Source organism: Erithacus rubecula, assembly GCF_903797595.1.
Source record: "Erithacus rubecula genome assembly, chromosome: 19".
In the NCBI taxonomy this organism is placed as follows: domain Eukaryota; kingdom Metazoa; phylum Chordata; class Aves; order Passeriformes; family Muscicapidae; genus Erithacus; species Erithacus rubecula.
The window spans coordinates 8,917,766-8,938,291 of record NC_136671.1 but is presented as its reverse complement, the minus strand read 5'-3'; the positions used below and the strand labels follow the sequence as shown (position 1 = coordinate 8,938,291).

General features: G+C 61.1%; 2 protein-coding genes across 2 annotated transcripts; one reads left to right on the top strand and one right to left on the bottom strand.

The window, feature by feature from the left end:
- Positions 1–440: 440 nt before the first annotated feature.
- Positions 441–4,634, bottom strand: CRYBB1 (crystallin beta B1; the record flags this gene model as incomplete). The annotated part of the gene is made up of 6 exons (XM_079323019.1): positions 4,519–4,634; positions 3,805–3,964; positions 2,920–3,038; positions 1,226–1,358; positions 954–1,096; positions 441–621 (listed from the first exon to the last, which is right to left on the bottom strand). The coding sequence occupies exons 2-6, from the start codon at positions 3,943–3,945 to the stop codon at positions 441–443; spliced, it is 717 nt and encodes a 238-aa protein (XP_079179145.1). The 5' UTR covers positions 3,946–3,964; positions 4,519–4,634.
- A 3,484-nt stretch (positions 4,635–8,118) lies between these two features.
- On the top strand, positions 8,119–9,240 carry CRYBA4 (crystallin beta A4; the record flags this gene model as incomplete). Its single annotated transcript, XM_079322983.1, has 5 exons — positions 8,119–8,157; positions 8,275–8,393; positions 8,576–8,717; positions 8,821–8,963; positions 9,093–9,240. 5 exons carry the CDS (start codon positions 8,119–8,121, stop codon positions 9,238–9,240), a joined length of 591 nt encoding a protein of 196 aa, XP_079179109.1.
- Positions 9,241–20,526: the final 11,286 nt, after the last annotated feature.

The following is a 20,526-nucleotide window of genomic DNA, read 5'->3' as shown; positions in this document are numbered from 1 at the left end:
CCGGCAGGGACCCCTCGCAGCCTCCCGATCCCGCCCTGGTTCCGCGGCTCCCGGGGCACCCTAACTGAGAGAGTCCTCACGGGGGTGGCGGGGTTGGGCTGCAGAGCCTCTGCCACCCCCTCATCCCACACCGAGGGTCTCCCGTGTCCCAGCCCCAGCACGGAGAGCTCCCGCATGAGACCAATCCCCCGCCAAAACCCCCCTCCACCATATCCCACCCTGCTCCAGCACAAAGCTGGCACATCCCACCGAGCAGAGCCGCGTTCATGCACCACCGACCCCCGAGCAGTTCTAATCTTCTGGTTTTTTTTAATTTGCCTCACAAGGTAGAGTACATCCAGGGAATGTGCAATGTACAAGGAAAGTGCTGGGCAGGCGAGCGCGAGGGGAGGCGGGGGTGCCCCACGGGGCCCGGGACTCGTAGCTAGCAGGCGGCACGCTCAGTCGGAGGGCGCGTCGGGGGTGACAAAGGTGCCCTTCTGGTCCCACTGCATGTCCCGGATGCGGCGGATGGACTGGATCTGGGGCTGGAAGGCAGACCACTCATTCCAGTGTCGGAAGTCTCCGGTCTCAAAGAGGTACTGGTAGCCTCTGTAGCCAGGGTACTGGTACCCGACCCAACTGCGGGAAAAGCAAACAACAGGGCGCCTGAGCGGGGTCGGCAGCTCCGGGCGGCAGCCACACGCCTGGCGTGTGCTCAGGGGGCTGGTGGGGCCTCCCTGTGCTGGGCACCAACCCCTGGGGGACGGGCCACACCCCCCAACACAGCCACGCCACAAAAACAGCCATGCCACCCAAAACAGCCACGCCACCCAAAACAGCCGCGCCACCCAAAATAGCCATGCCACCAAAACATCCATGCAGCACTTTCTGGCTGCCTGAGAGCCCGTGGCAGCTGGCTGGGAAGGACAGGGAGCCTGGCACGAGGCAGCTGCCACTGCAGCCCAGCTTACGTTCCACTGGGCACCTGCACGCTGCCCACGCGGTCGCAGAAGCCATAAGCCCAGAGGCTGGGCACGTCGTCCTCCTGGATTTCCATCTTGTTGCCCTTGAAGTCAGCAGACTCGTAGAGGGAGATTTTGTGGTCCTCAGCCTCCTGGGGAAGACAGAGGGAGGGTGCTGGGCAGTGTGGCTGAAGCCCTGGAGCTTTGCTGCAGCGAGGCACTGAGCAGCACAGCTCAGCTCTGGGCAGACCCCAGCAGGCTCTCTGCTCCTGAGCACTCACCATTTTGATGGGACGCATGGACATGAAGCAGTCGCTCCGGTAGCTGCTGGACCAGGTGTCCCAGCGAGGGTACTCGCCCTTCTCCAGGATGAACATCTCCCCACGCATGTTGGCCTGCTCGTAGGCCACCCAGCTGGGGAGAGAGGTGGGCAAAGAGCAGGTCAGGTACCACCCAGCCCTCCTGCTCAGCCAGCTTGCAGGACAGTGGAGGGGTCTCCAAAAAGGCTGCAGCCCCACCACCCTGCTCCCACCTTTCTCCCAGCCCAGGCACTGTGGCCTGTGCAGAGCCAGCACTGATCCATGGGGTCTGGGCTGGAAGCTCACTGGTGTGTGAGTGTCCAAACCTACAGCACTCACAGTGCTCCTATTCTTCAGCTGGGCAGCAGCAGGACCCCTGCACAGCTGGTGACATCACAGAGTCAGCTCAGGACTCTGTTGTCCCTCCTGCCTGGGCTGTGTAATCCTGGCACGCCTCACTGCTCCAGCGCCAGCCAGTGCTGGCACCCATCCCACTGCCGAGCATGGGGCTCACTCAGCTGCAGTGTCACCTCTTTAGCAGAGCCACGAGGTGCTGCAGTGCTGGGGATGTCATGGGTGTGGGGCCTCTGAAGCCCCCAGCACCACAACAGCCATGCATTTGCTGCTTCCCCTTTCCCTGCAAAACAGCTCTTCTTGCAGTTGCCAGCAGGGATTTTCCTGCTGGCAGGAGATGTGTTCAGGTACCCCAAGCTGCACAGCCTCAAGCTGACTGCTAAAGCTCAGCTTGGTTGTTTTGCTTTCATCTTTCCCTAAACACATTTTTGAGTGCAGAGTCCCATTGGTGACTATCAAGAAGCTTCTAAGGGCCCTCAATGACACCCAAGTTCTCTGTCCTTCCAATTCCGCCCTCTCTATGTCTAGTGCAGCTTCCCAGGTATTGTATCTGAGCTCCTTCCAGGCTGCTTCATCCCCCATTTGTTTCAAGAAGAGTTGGATATTCTGGGTTCCTAATAAAAAAGTCATGGGTGCTGCATGGTGTCATTCCAGGTCACCCTCCCAGTCCCTCAGGGATGCTGTCAGGACAAGCCATGTCCTGTGCATCCTCCCCACAGCACTCCCAGCCCCCCTGCATTCCTGGGCACGCTGTTTCCAGCCAGGCACAGCGTGGTGGGATGCTCTTTCAACATGGAGATCATCTGTCTGCTCAGTTATCTGCTTTGGGGATCGTTTTTGTCCCTGCCTGTGTCAACTGTTCCCACGGCTTTGAGACCTGCCCAGCCCCCTCCTTGCTGCTCAGCTGCCTGGGTGCAGGCATGTGCTTGTCTCTGCCCATCCCTGCCTGCTCCAGCCTGGTCCAAGGATCCACATCACTTCACCTTGACTTCTCTAAAATCTGCAGGTCCCTTGTACTCCATGGGCAGCTCCAGGTGGCTGAAATGATGGACACGTTTCCTCAGCCCTTGGCTTTGCCTCTGGTGCCCTTTGCTTTGCATGTGGCCCTGGCATCCTTCCCACCCACCCTGGCCCTCCTGTCCTCCTCAAAGGAGATCCAGGATGCCCGCTCTGCTCCTGTGCTGGCCCTGCTGTGCTCTGCTCCAGGCAGCAGGGAAATGTCCCTGCACATCACATTGTGCCCAGGGTGCCCCCAGGGCTGTGTCCCCACCCACCAGGAACACCCCCAGGGACACGGCCCCCTCCGTGCTGGGGTCACTTACGGTCCAGAGGTGACAATGACACTGCGCACCCGGTCGAAGCCACGGTCAGCCAGGTTCAGGCACTCGGCAGTGAACTCCATCTGCCTGCCCTGGAAGTTCTCCTGGTCGAAGACAACGATCTGGGGGTGCAAGGAAAAGGTTGGATGAGGACAGGCATGCTCAGGGAGGGCAGGCTGCTGCAGTGTGACCCCACTGCTCCACGTGTCCCCCTCGGCTCTCCAAGCCTTCCTGCAGCTTCTGGGTCTGGTGCCCACCTGTGCTGGGCTGGGCTCTGTGCATGGGCATGCCCAGCACAGCCTGAGCACAGGAAGGATGCCCCCAACAGCTGTTCCTGCTCCAAGAGGGCCTCATCCTGCCCTTGGTTTTGCTGCTGCCGGTGCCCACACTGGTGGGAAGGAGCTGCTTCTCCAGGTGCTCTGTGCTGGGGCCTTCTCAACCTGGCTTATGTCACCAGAGCCCTCGCATCACTCGCCCCCTGTGCCAGCCCTGCTGCAATGCCTCGGTGGCACATTGACCTGGCATCACTGTGGCACTTCAGTGCTGGCTTTGTCCCCCATAGTGTCCCCTTCACCTCCCCACCAGACCCCTGCATGCAGGGGGTGACCAGAGGGAGCAGGTGACAGCAGCCAGCCGCGACCAACCCATGAGAGAGCACTTCCACAGCCTGTGGTCCCCAACAAACTCTCCTGGCCAAAGGACCTTCAGACTATTCCTCCTGCAGCAGCTGCCCAAATCCCACTCCTGCTGTCAGAGGGACAGAGCAGGGATGGCATCACCCACATTTCCACGCTCCTTCCCCCTTGAACAACCTCCTCCTGCTTGCAGATGTTGCCCTTGTCCCTCAGCCCGGAGTGTGTCCCTGCGCGTGGGGAGCACTGGGCTTACCCTGAAGGCTTCTGGGGAGGGCTCCTCGCCCTTGCTGTTTGCCACAGGAGCAGGGTCGAGGGATGGAGTTGGCGCAGGAGCCGCCTTCTCCTTCTCATCCGCAGCCTGGCTGGGAGCAGCGGGTTTTGTGGTCTCAGACATCGCGGTGGTGGGCTCAAGTCTGTGACAGGGCACCAGGAGCAGGTTAGAGGGAGGGAGGCATGGATGTGGGCACCCACGACCCGCCCCAGGAATGGTAACATCTGAACGGGGTGGGTGGGCAAGGACAGGAGAGGAGCTGGAGGTTCTCCAGCAGGCACAGGCAGGGGTCCTGCCATCATCAGGGGGATCACAGAAGGTCCTGGAGTCCACACTCTCCTTCAGAGCCCTGAGCATGGTCCCAGCACTGTAGGGGTGCCCAGGGATAGGGCCTGATGCTGTGCCAGGCACCAGGGACGTCCTGCACGGGGTGTACCTGGTAGCCTGGGGGCACCAGGACAGCATGTGAGGGGTGGGAAGGGGACAGCCCTGGTCTGCTGAGGCCCTGCAGCTGGCACCCTGCTGTGGCCCCGCAGGTGAGTGTCACCAGCAGCTCCCCGGGGAGTGGAGGGCGGTGGGATGCTGAGCTCCCAGACGTGACCACCACAGCGGCGGCCACGGCTTTAGACCCTGAGTTTCCCTCTCCCCACCTCGGGTCCGGCTGCAGCCCGGTGCCCGGGGACTTTGTCCTCTTACCTGGGCAGCTGCTGCTTCTTGTTGGAGTGAGCGGGCTTGTGTTTCGGGGCGCCGCGAGGCCCCCACTTTATAGCCTGGCAAGGGCAGACCCCCGGGCGGGCGCACAAAGGAACTGCCAGCTCATCAGTGTCTGCGCGGCCGCCCAGTCATCACATCCTGCAAAGCGCTGGGCGAGCTGGAAGCCTCTCCCCGGCCCCGTGCCCAGCCGCTGAACCCAGCACTTTCCTTTGTGCCCCCGGCACAACAGAAGACCTGACCGTGCCACTTTGCAGCGCGCCCGGCACCCGCTGCCCCGCGTGCGGCCGCCCCGGCAGGGCATATATAGCCCTGGCACGGCCCGGCCGGCGCCGGCACCGGCACAGAACACCTGCCCTGCCCAGCGCCCCGGCCCCGGGCCCGCCGGGACACCCCGATCCCGAGCGCTGCCACCGCGCAGGGTGCGGCAGCCCCGCCGCGCCCGGCTCTGTCCCCTGCAAACACTGAGCCTCTCGCCTGGAGCATCGCCCCGTGCCCGCAAGCGCCGGCAGCGCTGCCCTGGAGATGCCAGAAAGCGAGACCTGAGTGTTCTGAAATGCTTCAGGAGTTGGGTTTTTCCAGAACGATGTGTAATCGAAGCTGACACTTTCCTAACCACTCGAGTGTCTGAAAACAGTGTTTGTTCTCCCTTGGGAAGGTCCCTGCTCACTGGCAGGGCTCTTCCTTTGCTTTTTAGCCCATTTTCCCTGTGATGCGGTTCACCCTGTACCACGCCTGGTTCTGCCACCACTATATTCATTTTGGAGCATCAACTCTTTCTGACTGGCACAGGAGGGTCGTGGGGTGGCTGATGGGGGATGCACTGGCACCAGTCCTTGTAGCATCTCAGCCTCTGGTGCCACATCTCCCCCACCCCATGGCACCTCGGGGGGACTTTCCCTGAGTCCCTCCGAGCCTTTGATCAGCTCTTCTGCACCTCCACACCCCTGTCCAGCACCCCCAGCTTCCCGCAGCATCCAGCACCAGCAGTGCCTCACCCGAGGGTGTGCGGGCAGAGGGCTCAGAGCCCCATGTGCTGCCCTCCTCTTTTGTTCCTCTCATGTGTCACCCAGCAGTGGTGGGATCCAGCTGCACCCTCTGGGCTATTGCACAAAATCCCAAACAAAAGGAATGTATTGATGCCTTCCTTTCCCGAGGTTTTTCAGGAGAGGTGCTGTGCCCGTGACATGGCTGGGTGCGGGGTCTGCTGCCCCATCACCCTGGGTGCTGGCCTAGTCTGGCTCTCACCTCGATGCTGGGCAGTGTTTTATGCTTCATGATTTCAATTTGTGCTCGTTTCCATGGTTTTTATTCAGATTTCTAATTTAGCCTGCCCTCTCTTCCTCCCAGAGCCAGCGTGGGTGCTCTCCCTGTGCTGCCTTCCCTGTGCCTCCTGGGCATTAATCAGCAGGTCTCACCCACCCCTGCTCCTGGCTCTGCTTCCCCTCCCAACCCCCAGCACTTTTGAACCTGGGCATTGGAAAACCAGCTCAGAGGGGCTGAGCTCTGCTCCTGATGGCTGCCTTGCTTGTTACTGAGCACTCAGCATCCCTGTGGGTTTCCCTGAGCCAGTGCTGTGGCAGGCCTGGCAGCAGAGATCGATCCTTGGCTATTCCTGAGCCCCCCAGACACAAAATCTCTGCCCTGCCATGGATCCTGTGCCCTGTAAAGCCCCTCACTGCACCATCCCATCCTGTGGGATGCTCAGCTCCAGCACAGCAGAGCTGCCCCAGCAGCAGCCAAGACCTGGCACAGCTGGGAGCACACGGGCACGAGGGTTTGTTCTGTGAGTCCCACTGCCCGTGGATCTCCTGCTGCTGCATCCCTGCCTGGCACTGAGTGGCACCGAGGGGGCACAGCTTGGGCTCCATGACCATGTCCCACTGCCAGGACATGGCATGGACAGCGAGTGTGTCACTGTGCTGGTCACTGTGCTGGTGGCCAGTGCAAGCTGAGTTGAGCTCAGGCCACAGTGAGAGGCCAGGGACAAATTGTGCCAGTGCCAAGAGGGCTTTTGCTGGGGTTGCAGGTGGCAGGGACAGCCCGTGCAGCCCTGCTGTGCCCTGGGGCAGCCAGTTGTGCTGAGCCTCCCCAGCTGCCCTGCTCTGCCTCCCCCAGAGTGCCCGGGGCTCACAGGGCTGCAGAAGCTGCATGAGGGGAACTCTGGCTCAGCCTTCTGGCAGTTTTCTGGCAAATTCTGTCCCTACACGCAGCATTCCCTGGGAACATGGGTTTTCCCATTGGGCTCAAGAGCCTCCATTGCCTGCTGCCAGCTCTGAAGGGCAGGCTGGGTAGGTGCCTCTGCCCGGCCTTTGGAGCCCTGGCACCACCCTGGGATGATTTGTGAGGTGCGTGGGTCGCTGTGAGCAAAGCTGGAAGGTGTTTAGGACCCCAAAATGTGGTGGCAGCAGACTCTTTCCAGCACACAGAGGCAGGAGTTCTTCCCAAGACATGACCTGCACCTCCAGTTCCTCCCGTGCTTTTGCCAACCCCCACCACCCCTTTCCATCCCTCTGGTCCCCACTTCTTATGGTTTCCATGGCTGTTGTGTGCCCGACCTGCAACGAGCTGCCCCAGATTGTGAGGAGAGCTGCTCTGCCCTTGCAAGGAGAGCAAGTGGAGACGTGTCCTTCCTCCCACTTCCCAGAAACGGGTGAGGAAACCTCCCCACGCCCCCGGTGCAGGCAGCGCTGCCAGAGCCGGGACACGGCCCCAGCCCAGCCCCACGCCAGGGAGGGCACATGGCAGGAGCGCTGGCAGAGCCTGGGGGCGATGCCCCGGCTCTGGAGCTGTGGGGCGGGGGTCAGAGCCCGTGCCCGGTGGGCCAGCTCGACGTCCCGGCTCATCAGCGTCTCTGACACGGCGCCTTTGTTCCGCCCGGTCCCTCCTCCCCGCCATGTGCTGAGTTAGGGGTTTCAGTAATGCTCCCCTGGGCTCTGTCTCTATCTGGAGGCTATAAAAACCCAGCGAGAGGCTGCCGGACATGTCACCTCCCTGGGCACCAGTGCCTCAACCCAGGTAAGCGCTGGAGCCTGGGGCAGCTGCCCTGTGCTCATGGCTGGGGCCTGGGAGCGAGCAGCTGTGGGAAAAGGTGGAGGAGCATCCAAGATCTGGGGCTAGACCTCTCCTCGGCGCCGGGAGCTGCGGTGGGGGTTGGGGATTGGGGGTCGGGGGCTGTCCCTGCCCGTGGCAGTGGCAGGGTGCTGATGCTCAGTGTGGGCACGCAGCCGCCTCCGCAGCGCTCCCAGCTCAGCACTGCCCTGCCTGCACCGCCTGCCAGCACCGGGGCTTTGGCTCAGGGAGCTGCCAGTGGGAGGAGGAGTTTCCCTGGGCACGGGCAGGGATGTCTGCCAGGGCCAGGTGCCCACTGGGCCAGGTGCCCGCTGCTCCACATGGCCCTGGTGGCAGATCCGGCCGGGCAGGCAGAGCCACAGAGCTCTTTATCCGCTCCAGCATGGAGCAACCCCCTGATTGTCCCCCACACTGCTGGTGAAGGGATGTGCTGGGCTCCTGAGGTCATTTTCATCTGGGCAGAAAGGCAACATTAACTGTCACCCCTTCCTCTGTGCTCTTGGCAGAGCCACCATGACCCACCGCTGCAAGAAATCCTCCGGTCTCTGGAAGGTAGGGGAGCCTGGGCAGAACCAGCACCATGCCCTGTGAACTGCAGGAACAGGGCTGCAGTAGCTGCTCGGGGCCCCGGTACCCCCAGAGCTCCCTGACTCCTTCTATTCCCCCCAGATCGTGGTGTGGGATGAGCCTTTCTTCCAGGGCAAGAAGCACGAGTTCACCACCGACTGCTACAGCACCCTGGAGCACGGCTTCAGCACCGTGCGCTCCTGCAAGATCGAGAGCGGGGCGTGAGTGGGGGTCCCGGGGCACTGCCACCCCACGGTGCTGCGGGACCCCACGGAGAGCAGGGGGGTTAGAGGATGGAGGCCTCCAGTGCCTTTTGCTGGTCGAACCTCCTCCTCTGGGCACCAGCCCGGCTGTGAGCGGGGCGGTGGGCACCCCGGGGGTCTCACCCCTCCCGCCCCGGCAGGTGGGCAGGCTTCGAGCACTGCGGCTTCCAGGGGCAGCAGTTCGTGCTGGAGCGCGGCGAGTACCCGTGCTGGGAGGCGTGGAGCGGCAGCAATGCCTACCATGTGGAGAGGATGTGCTCCTTCCGCCCCATCGCCTGCGCCGTGAGTGCCCCCGCCCCGGCTGGCCCCGCGGGGCGGCCCCCGGAGCCCAGCGCTGGCCACGGACAGGGTGGCAGTGCCAAAGCCGTGCCCGTCTCGGCCGCAGGACCACGGACGGAGCAGGTTGATGCTCTTTGAGCAGGAGAACTTCCAGGGCAAGCGGGCAGAGATGAACGACGACTGCCCCTCGCTGCCCGCCCTGGGCTGGGGCAGCAGCACCGTGGGCTCCTTCCTCGTCCGCTCGGGCGCGTGAGTACCGGGGCTTGCAGCCTGTGGGACCGCAGCAGAGCCGGGGATGCTCCGGCAGCTGCCGGGACCCTCCCTCTGCCCCGCGGTGCCGCCAGCCCCGAGCCACCGCCGCTCTCTGCTCTGTCGCAGGTGGGTCTGCTCGCAGTACCCGGGCTACCGGGGCTTCCAGTACCTCCTGGAGAGCGACAGCCCCGCGGGCGAGTACAAGCACGTGCGGGAGTGGGGGTCCCACGCGCAGACGGGCCAGGTCCAGTCCATCCGCAGGGTCCAGCAGTGAGCGCGACCCCGCAGCCCCCGCGCCCGGGCACCGTCCGTCTGTCCCGCGGGCGGTGGGGACAAAGCTCAATAAAGGCTCAGTTGTCCACGGCGGCGCTGGCAGTTGGGGATGAGGGCCATGGGGTGCGTGGCCGGCCGTGGTGCCACTCTCGGGGACAGAGCGGGGCTCTGCGGGGGTAGGAATGAGGTGGAGGGGAAATTTTCTGCCCAGGGGCTGAAAGGAGCTGCAGGATCAAGCAAGTGTGCAGCTCTCCCCGCATCCATGCACACCCTGTACCCATTCCAAGCACTCTCACACAGCTATACACACCCCTGCACCCATCCCGGCACCCATCCCTCACTCCCGCACACCCAGAGTGCAGCCAAAGCTGGAAATGCAGCAGGGAGAGGCTGGTCTGGAAAAATTCGTCATTTCAGATGATCTCTGAAGGAAAGGTTTGATGTGGTGAACATGTCCCATCCATGACATTTGCAGCAGCAAGGCCACCAGCGGAGGAAATGCTGCCCAGCAAGGGATTCTCTCCGCAGGAAATCACAATTAAAAAGGCAAAATAGGAGAAGCGACAAAAAGTTTCGAGATGGGCTGAGTGAAACCCTCCTGCGCCCCAGGACAAACCCGTCCGGGGCCGGCAGCCAGGGAGACCCGAGGAGCAGAGCTTCCCGTCAATTCCACAGCCACATCTGGGCTGGACTCCCACCCTGGGTACCCGCTGTCCCTGCGCAGCTCCAGAGCCCTGGGGGGACGCGGGGTCCGGGAGCGGGGCCAGCACACGGCCAGGCACGGTGGGCAGCTGGCGGCGAGACCAAGGGTCCCCGGGGACCCGGCGGGGATTTGAGAACAATGCGGGAGCCCAGCAGCTGCACAGCGCTGTGGAGGGGCTGTCACAATCCTCGGACGGGAGGGGGGCCGTCCCTGGCATGGGGGGCTGTCCTTGGACAGGGCTGTGTCCCCAAGCCGGGCTGGTCTGTCTGCCATCCGAGTCTGGCCGCATCCTGCCCAGCGTGTCCCCAGGGGTGTCCCCGACAGCCCCAGCCCAGCCCCCTTGTCCCGTGTCCCCAGGGTCACACACACGGCTATAGGAAGCCCGTGATATCGCGAACCATGCCCTGGCAGGGAGTGACAGCGGATTTTGCAGCGGCTGTCGTGACAGAGGGGTCCCCAGGGTCTCCCGCAGCGGGAGCGGTGAGGGGATGGTGCTGGGAGCGATGGAGGAGCGGTGCGGGGAGTGATGCGGGAGCGATGCGGGGAAAAGGTGACTCGGCCGCATTTCCAGCATTAAAATTTAATGCGAGTTGCAGCATCCTCCTGCGCCGTAGGTAGGGCCGGGGGGGCCGGGGGCTGCTGGAGGAGGAGTTTGCTTGGCCGCCTCTTCCTCGGGGATGCTCTGGGAAAGCTCCAGCACAAAGGAGCGGCGCGGCGGGCAGGAGCGAGCGGAACCGGCGCCCCCCAGCCCCAGCCCGGGCCCCCGGCAGCAGGTAACGCACTGCGGACATGGCTCGGCTCCCTGCGGACGGGGATGGGGCGCCGGTGGGGTCTGGGGAGCCCGGGAGCCGCCCCCACCTCCGGGGGGGAGCGGGGGGGCGATGTCACCCCGGGGCTCGGGGGGTGCTGCGGGCATCGGTCCGAGAGGTGCGGTGCCGGCGGACGCTTCCTCTCCATGCCCAAAAAATACCCCCCTTCTCAATATATTATAAATACCCATGAGAGCCCCCCCCCCTCGGCAGGACACCCCCTTCCCTGGGGGTGCCAGGCTGGGGCAGCTGGGGTCCCCTCCCTTTGTTAGGGCAGGAGCAGCCTCACATCCCGCAGCGCGTTCCCGGCCACATCCCGGCCACATCCCGGTGATCCCGGTCCGGAGGCTGCACTGGGCAGCCTGGCCCCCCCTCGGATGCCATCTACAGCCCCCGGCCCAAATCAGAACTAACTGCTGCACCGCTTGTTTGTATTTTTTTTTTTTTTTCCAGAATCCTCATCAAGAATAGGGCTTGTGCCAGGTAAATGGATTCTTGCCTGATTTTCAATGCTCCTGGGAGGATTTGTAGCCAAAATACTGTTTTACTGCATTGTCTCGAAGCCCCTATTTTCTGCTAAAGCTGATGATCCTAGGCGGGGGTTAGAGGCGAGGCTGGGGCAACAGCCCCAGGGCACAGCCCAGCCTTTCCTTCCCCTAAGAATTAACCTGGCAGATGCTCTTCTTGCGGAGCCATTTTCTCTCCCTCATTGTCTCGCAGCCTTTTGTGTGTGCGGTTAGCTCCTGCCCGTCGAGCCAGGGGGAGCCGAGAAATAATCAGATTTTCAGGCGTTGTGGGCTTGCAAGGAGCCTTTCACACCCTCACACCCCCTTGTGCCGGGCTGCCCAGCCCCAGAGCTGCAGACAAAGGCAGCAGCGCCTGGCACCACTGCAGCAGCACCGGAGCCGGGGCTGTGCCAGAGCTGGGCTCTGCTGCATGGCAGTGAGGGTCGGGCAGCGCTGCCAGGGCACAGGGCTGGGGTGTCTGGCCATCCCTCTGGGTGGTCAGGGTGCCTGGATGCCACATCCCAGAGATCTTCTCTCTGGGATCTCCCCCGGCAGTGCTGTGTGCTCATCTCCCTGCTCCTGCCTGCAGTGGAGCTTGTGCTTCTCTTCCTCCCTCGCTCCCCACTCGAGGATGGGTTTCGCCCCATTTAATTCGGGTGTCCAGCCCCCCATGGCCACTGTATGTGCCACCCACACGTGTGGCAGAGGCAGCTCAAGCTCACACCCAAGACGAGTGTTTAGGTGAGTCCTGACTGCACAAAACTGTTTTTCCTCGCGTCTCCTGGGATGTGCTTCATTCCCAGGCCAGAGAGGCCACCCTGCCCCAGCACAGGCACCTCCCGCTCGGATCCAGGCAGGGGACCCGTTTGCCAGCTGCTCAGTGGCATCTCCGCAGCCCATTCCCTCTGCTCGGCCCCACCGCAGCTGGGTCACAAACGCTGCCGGGGCGTGCTGTCCCCATGGGAGGGACTGTCCTGCCTGCGGCGTGCGGTGACAATGGGCCGTGGGAAGCAGGAGCTGAACTGCAGAGTCATCACGGCCCCGCTCCCCCGGGACCTGCTGCCGTCCTGGTTTGCCCAGGGCAGGGCAGGGCAGGGCACAGACTGGGCTGGCTGCTGGCACCGGCCACGTGTCCCCAAATCCCCGAGGAGATGGAGCAGCAACCACTGCAGCGTGGCTGTGATCTCCAGTAGCCCCAGTTTAACCAGTGGGACAGCAGGGTGCCAGTGACTCAGCTTTGCCCACATGGGGCAGAGGGCAGTAGAAGTGACAGTGGCAGTGGCAGTGGCAGTGGCAGTGGCAGTAGAAGTGGCAGTCAGTCCCTGCCTCCAGTGTGGAGGTTCCAGAGACAGGCAGGGACAGTTTGGGGCGTTGCCACCATTTCTGGTGTGGTGGTTCTGATGCCCCCCTGTGCCTGGTTCAGCTCCTCCACTCTGCAAGGGGACAGGGACAGGAAGGTCTGTGCCCAGCCCTCCTGCCAGTCTCCTGCCAGCTCGGCTGGGCTGTGCCTGAGGACGGTGCCCTGTTTCTCTTCCTTGCTGCGTTGGTTGTTTCTTTTGCAGCTGCTAATGACTGACCTGAGGTCTGTTCACACAGTCCCCTCGCTGCCTCCACAGCACAGAGCCACAAGGAACAGGGGACATTGCACAGCACTCCTGTAGCTGGCAACCACAGGTAGGACTCTGGGGAGGGGACACAGTTCCAGACTCATGCTCTTCCACCCCTCTTGTGAGCAGGGAGGGTGTGGGTGGTTGGGACCAGCCTTCCCATCCACTGGAGGGTTCTCCCCAGGCCCCAGTGGGGTGCAGGGGCTCACACCATCCCTAGGGCCACCTGCCTGAGAGGATGTGTCACCCACGTGTGCCCAGCAGTGGGGAGGGGGTGGCTGCCACAGCCCAGGGTCTCACAGCATCTCTGCTCCTCAGTGCCACCACCCCAGGGGCACGGCCCCAGCTCCTGCCTGGCCACACTGACCATACCCAGGAGGAGCAAGGCTCAGGAGCTTCCACCAGGACCAACACATGATGCCAGAGCCCCAGCAGAGCACCCTGGTACCCGCTGCCATGGCGTGGAGCCACCAGCCTGGCCACTGCGGGGGACACAGCCCAGGACACTGTGGTGGTGACACCTGAGGACACGGGGCTGTGCATGCAGGCGGTTTCCCTGGGAGGTGCTGGGTGTCCTTGCCTCCTGCTGCTCCCCATCAGGCCTGTCCCCTTCCCTGTTGTAGGAGGAGGGAGAAGGAAAAGGGAGTGGGGGCAGAGCTGTGCCAGCTCCTCATGGTGACACATGGCCAGAGCCCAAAGGGACTCTGACCCTTCCCTCTGTGGGTGAAGCCCTGGTGCTTTCTGCTCTGGAGGTGCTGTGTCTTGGCAGGAGCCTGCCTCTGCCCCCTTTGGAGAAACACCCAGTTTGTGGAGCATCCTGGGGAGGAGCATGGGCAGTGAATCCTCCTCCTGTGGCCTCTGCAGTGGCCCTATTAGCTGTCACCATGTCCTCCCAAGCAGCCACTTGGACCGACACAGGCAGAAGGGCAGGGGGTGCAGTGGGCGGGGGGCAGACACAGCTCGTGGCAGGTAGTACAGCTTTGAAATCCAAACTGGAAAAGCATCCTCTTGGCAACCAGAGGTGCTCATGCTGTGGGAGGAGGTGACCCAAAGGGACACAGGGCAGAGGCTTTCCTGGGTGCCCCATCCCAGCTCTGTTTCTTGGGGCACAATGTTCCTACAGCCCTGGGAGCTGCTCAGCCCTGAGGAGAGGCAGCTGCCGATGGGGAGGGAGTGAGCTGAGGGTGCAGTGAGAGCTTGGTGCAGACCTGGAGCAGCTGTTGTGGTCTCTGCTGGAGCCCTGCTCTTGTATACCTGCCTGGAGCCTTGCCCCAAACACTGCCAGTGATTCCTTCACCCCCTCCTTCTCTGCTTCTTCCAGCTCCTTTAGAGTCCTTCAGGCTCTGCTGGGACTGTGTCCTCCATGCTCTCTCACCTTTCCCAGGGGTGGGAAGTACACATGATGGGATACTCACTGCTGGGTCCTTTGGTACCTCCCAGGCAGGGATCAGAGGGGAAGATGCCTGCTGAGCATTTCATTCAGAGACAAGTTTTGTTACACCAGCTAAACCCGCACTAACACCTTCCCAAGTCAAAACCCAAAAACTCCTCCTGCTCCTGTGAGCCAGAGCCCTGCTGCTGATGGGTCTGGCTCTGCATGCTGCCAACATTAACCTACTAACCTGCTGGGACCCCTGTGCCCTCCCTGGGGCTGCCACAGCCCCTGGCACAAGGACTAACCCACTAACCAGCCCAGCGCATGCCCTACTAACCATCAGCAGCCCTGCCTCACACCCACTAACCACGGCAGCAGCTGCCTCTAAAGGGAACAGAAAAGCTGCAAAAGGGGTTTGGAAATGCCAGGTGTCAGTGCCAGGCTGCACAGGCAGGGACAGGCAGGGACAGCGGACAGGACTGGCTGCCCAGCACTGGGCAGGAGTGGTGTTGGGCAGCTTCTGCACCCCTGTGCAGGATCAACCTCCTGTGTGGGCTGTTCCAGTCCTGGTCAGCAAGGTGACCAGCAGCCCCTGCCCTGGCAGCAGAGGTGACCAGCAGTCCCTCTCATGGTCAGCAGAGGTGACCAGCAGCCCCAGTCCTGGTCAGCAGAGGTGACCAGCAGTCCCTCTCATGGTCAGCAGAGGTGAGCAGCAGCCCCTGCCCTGGCAGCAGAGGTGACCAGCAGTCCCTCTCATGGTCAGCAGAGGTGAGCAGCATCCCCAGTTCTGGTCAGCAGAGGTGAGCAGCAGCCCCAGTCCTGGTCAGCAGAGGTGACCAGCAGTCCCTCTCATGGTCAGCAGAGGTGAGCAGCAGCCCCAGTCCTGGTCAGCAGAGGTGACCAGCAGTCCCTCTCATGGTCAGCAGAGGTGAGCAGCAGCCCCTGCCCTGAGCAGCCTCGGCAGCACGAGGAGAGGGTTTCTCCCCACACGCCCTGCCCAGCTCTGCCTGTGGAGCCTGTTGCTGACTAGGAGCCTAAAACGGTTTTATCAGCAGAAGCTTTTCAGTTCCTTTTTAAGCCGGTAGATCTCTGTTACTAACACATTCCTGAACTGAATTAAACAAACTAACCATTGCTGCTTTTCTCTTCATTTCTCTTCCAGTGTGTGTGTCCTCTAAGGCAGACCAGTGCCCTGCTTCTGTTACTAACCTGTACTTCTGTTCCCACTGCACTAATCCTCCCTGACTGTTTATCTCTTGCTACTAACAACTCTCTTTGCACTTTGCCTCTTGGGTACTGTTTGCCATGACAAGTGATGGTGGCTCCTCCTGGACTTACCTGCAGCACCTGATTTTTTGTGCTGCTGAGCATCCCTGGCTCCCATTTGGTACCATGGGAAAGAAGATGCTCAGGCTGGGGCACTTTCAACATTTCCTTCTTGGCCCTTTTTCCAACAAATTTCAAGTGGCACAATGAGGAAAAGAGGCTGAGTGGCAACAGGATAGCACAAAACCATTAATAATGACCAGCAATTGCTGTAGAGGTCCAGCAAACCCAGTTTGCAAAGAGATTCAGCCACAGAGCAAAGCTATTGCCAGGAGCCTGAGCTTGGGGCTCTCCTGAAGCCCCAGGTCACCTGTCATGGGGAATGTTCTTGTGCTGCTCCCAGCATTGGTGCTCCTGGGCTCCTCTCTTCACCCCCTTTGTCTCTCCACAGTTTATCTTGTGCCTGGTGCATGTGGAAGCTCTGCTGGCAGCGTGGCCCTGACTAACTCAGCTCTGATCCCCGTGGGTGGGCACCTGCAGGGTCCCCTGGCCCAGCCGAGGAAGGGGTGGGCAGTGGCTGTCACAGGGGGCTCTGCCATCAGGTGATGGAGCACAGCTTTGCTTTCTGTCTGTCAGCCAGATAATTGTCCTTGGACTCTGCAGGGATCCTGCCAGGGTGAAGGATCCAGACCTTGCCTGCTGGTGTGGGTTTGGCACATGGCAAAGAACCAATAGTGTTCAGGGCTGCCATGACCAGTGGGACAGACCCAAGCTCTGTGTGCCAGCAGAGGATGGTGGCCCTGTGCAGCTGGCAGGGCTCATGAGGACATCCCAGACTGGCTGTTGGGAATGGGACAGGAGGAGAAGCCAGGTCTAGGGTGGGCAGGTTCAGGGCTCCTGCACAGGGCAGGAGCACCACAAGCCCTGGCTGGAGCTGTCAGAGCCCTCCACTGTGAGGGACTCTCCTCCCTGTCCCACAGACCCTCTTTTCTGCAGAAGGGGGTGCACAGGGGGACCTCCCCAGGCTGGTAACCCAGGGGAGCTGTGGCACCACACGTCACCTCGATGGCCCAGAGGATGCAGCTGGCAAGTGTCACCCTGCACCCTCCTGGGGACAGGCCACCAGTGCCCATGGGTGGCTTCTCCTCTCTCAGAGCAGGGCACCAAACAATCAGGCTGTTCCTTTGCTCTGCTCATGCACCTCAGGGCTCCCTGCCCCTGCTCCCCAGTTCCTGTGGCTGGCAGGAGTTGATCTCTCTGTCTATCCATCCCTCTTTGCTGGTGTCCCCAGAGCTGTCTGTAGAGGGGCAAAATGTGCAGACCCCCCCCCTGTGGTGTGGCCAGGACACCCCAGCAGTGACAGGGCAGAGGTGTCTGAGTGCACTGTCCTGCCCAGGGTGCTCCAGCCTAAGCTGGACAGAGCTGCTCCTGCTCTGTGGGCACGGCCACAGTGGGGCTGGACACTGGCCAGGAGTCCTGTAAGTCACCACAGCCCCGAGGATGCCCCCACAGCCCCGAGGATTCCCCCACAGCCCCGAGGATGTCCCCACAGCCCCGAGGATGCCCCCACAGCCCCAAGGATGCCCCCACAGCCCCGAGGATGCCCCCACTGCCTGTAATGTCTACTGTGAACATGGCAAGTGTGCAACCACCTGGCTGTCTTCTGTCTTTGTGCAGTGTGGGGGGCTGGGGGAACCGAGTGAGGCTGGGCTGGGGGTACCCCAGCTCCCGTGGAGGTTTTGGGGGGCCAGGATGGGCCGTTCTCACTGCGGCCACCTCGGCATCCTGCTGAGGGACCGGGGTCACCGGGGGTGTGAAAGGACAGGAGGGGAACGGGGTGGGCAGTGGGGAGAAGGGAGCAGGAGGGAGGGGAACCCCAGGAACGCCTGGGCACCCCTGGGAACACCCGGGAACCCCGGGAACACCTGGCTGGTGGCTCTGGGGGCACGGTGCCATGGCCCAGGCTGCCCCCCAGTCCCGGGGCTGCGGGGGCTCGGGGGGCTCGGGGGGGCTCGGGGGGGCTCGGGGGGCTCGGGGGGGCTCGGGGGGCTCGGGGCACTCGGTACCGGGCCAGGCTCGCAGGGCGGCGGCAGGTGGAGCTCGTGCTCCAGGAAATCCAGACCCGGCTGAGTCCCTGGATGTGTCCAAAGCCAGGCTGGACGGAGCAATCTGGAATAGTGGAAAGCTTCCCCACTGCTCCCGGCCGGGAAATGGAGAGAATGAGCTTTGAGCGCCTTCTGCCACAAACCATTCCACGATCCTGCGGTTCCAGCCCGGACAGAATGGTGACAGTGAGCAAGACACGGCTCCCGCCTGCCTTTCTCCGGAGGGGGAGGCTGGACACCCCCGCCTGTGGGGAGGGGTCCCGGCTGCTCCCGGCTGAGTTGATTTTCCCAGCATTTTGTGTCACAGCGAGTGCCCCCAGCCCGCGCTGACAGGGAATGTGTAGGGGCAGGAGAAATGGTCATTTATATAGAATTGTGCCGCGGTTCTGTGAAACGGGTCCGGGGCATTTGGGGAGCGCGGGGCTCTCTGCACAGAGGGGCCCTGCGGGAAGGGCTTTCCGGAGGGATTGTGATTGCCCCGAGTACCTTTCCCAAATGCCCAGTGCTGGCCATGGAGCTGCCGAGGGAGCCGGGGAAGCCGGCAGGGAGCCAGCCCTGGGAGCGGGTCCGTGTCCAAATCCTGCACTGCAGGAGCTTCACTGTCTCCACTCCCTATTCTACAAACAGAACATTAAAAACCCCACAGATCCTCCATTCCCCACTCACCCCTTTCAGCCAGGAGGCAAATGCAGTGTGCTCACCACAGTCACACTCCATCCAGGTTTTTCTCAGATTTTGGAGCTTTATCCCGGGAAGCATCATGTGTGTGCTGTCCCCAGCACCTCAGAGGGACGCAGCTGGTGTTTGGTCCACTTTAAGTGGAAAAACTTGCAAACTGTGGCACCCTCTGTCACACCCTGCCAGCATCTCCCTGTGGGAGAGCAGGTGCCCTGGGCAGGCAGCGTGGCTGCTCTCCTTGGGCAAGGAAAAGCCTCCTTAACTCCATCCTTGCCCATGGTCTGCAGCCCTCTTTTCTCCCAGCTACCTCTGTCTACTCCATATCTTGCAGCAAGCAGAGCCAAGAGTCACATGTGGAACACTGAGTGAAGCTGGAGCTGAAGGCAGGACATCCTGGCAAGTCTTGAAGCAATTAAAATATCAGTTACAGAGCTCTGAGCTGCTGTCCTTCCCTCTTCCACCCCGCAGAACAACCCTGGGGCTTGGTTGGGCACCAGGATGAAGCTTTCAGCTGACAGAGAGCAGGTTTACATTGAGTATCAGGGGAAAATTCTTCCCTGTGAGGATGGTGAAGCCCTGGCTGTGGCTGCTCCATCCCTGGAAGTGTCCAAGGCTGGGCTGGATGGGGCTTGGAGTGACCTGGGACAGTGGAAGGTGTCCCTGCCCATGGCAGAGGTGACAATGGATGGGCTTTAAGGACCTTTCCAACCCAAACCCCTCTGTGATTCCATGTCATGCCAAGGGGTCACTGATCCTGGTTTCTCTGGGATCAGCCATGTTTGGGCTCTTTGCTCCACGGGGAGCAGCTCCAGGCCCATGCTGCCACACTCTCATTAATATGTGGGATTGTGAGGCGATCCATAATTAGATGCTAACTGAGTTTTCTCTAAGTTGGGTGAGGGAAGGTCACCAAGGTAGGACTGGAGTCAGCTTATTGTTATTATCAATCAATAACCTATTTATTTTCCAACATTCCTATTAACCTCTGCGAGCCACTCGCTGTTTCCCTATGAAAGGACTGTGCTGCTGCTTTGCTGACTGGACAACTCTGATTGAAAATGGAGCAGTGACCCGACCCCAAAAGCAGAATCCAATTAAAATAATTTTCATTTGTAGATTAATATCTTTTAACATGTTCTACATCCCTTGCTTCAGCATTTCACACAGGAGCTGCTGCCTCGTTACACCAGTGCCCGTATCAGTGCTGCCATAAGAAAATAATTACAATTAATTAGACATGGAGACAATTAGGACTGTCCTTTTCCAGGACTTAGGGGCAGCGCCCAGCTGTGATGTGCCACTGCCATGGTGGCAGTGACTTGTGCCTGGTGGGACAGGGCTGCTGTGCTTGGGACAAGGAGAGGGACAGGGAGGTCTCAGAGTTTGGCTCTGTCCAAGCACCAGCCTGGGAAGGAGGGTGGATGAGGGTCCCTGGTGGTCCATCCTGATGGAAAAGCTCCCAAATCATGGGGGGTTCATCACATCATGGTGGCTCCCATCCTTGTCCCCTCCCAGAGCCTGTGCTGGGCATTGCTGAGAGCAGGAACTGCCTGATGCAGCTCGGTCTCAAGGTAAAGTCCATTATTAATAACGTGACTTTGATAATAAAAAGATTAAAATTAGGTTTATGGTTTGCCGACTGCCCTTTCCACGCTGTAATCATCCCTCATCCCTATTCATGAGCCTCTCATTAGTAACCACTGCTTACAAGGCGGCTAAACAGCCCAGCCCTTCAGCAGCCACCATCTCCTTAACTGCTTAACTTGCTCGCTGATTACCAACATCAAATTAACTCTGCAGAACGGATCTAATAAGCTTCCCGGTGGCTTCAAACCTCCTTGAAAATTGCTCTGATGTCTCCATGGGGCCCTATTAAAAAAAATCCTTCCCCTGTGAGTGTAGCAGGGAACAGCCCGGCGCTGCCGGTGCCCAGCCCTGCCCGGTGCCCGGGGCACATTCCCGGGGTCCCCGCAGAGCCCAGCGGAGCAGCCCCGCTCCGTGCGCTGCCTTTGCACCGGGAGCTGCTGTTTGAACCCATGAGCTGTTTTCCCTGATCCTTCATTAAACACTCCAAGACTTAATTTCGCTGTTTGGTAGCTCGGGGGTTGTGTAACAAAAGAATAAATAAGAACGACCTTTCCATTTAATTACTTTTTTTTTTTTTTTTTTTTTTTTTAAGACGAGGGAAATGCCTCGGCTCTCTGGCAGGGGGTGTGTGGGGGTCTGGTGATGTTTAGG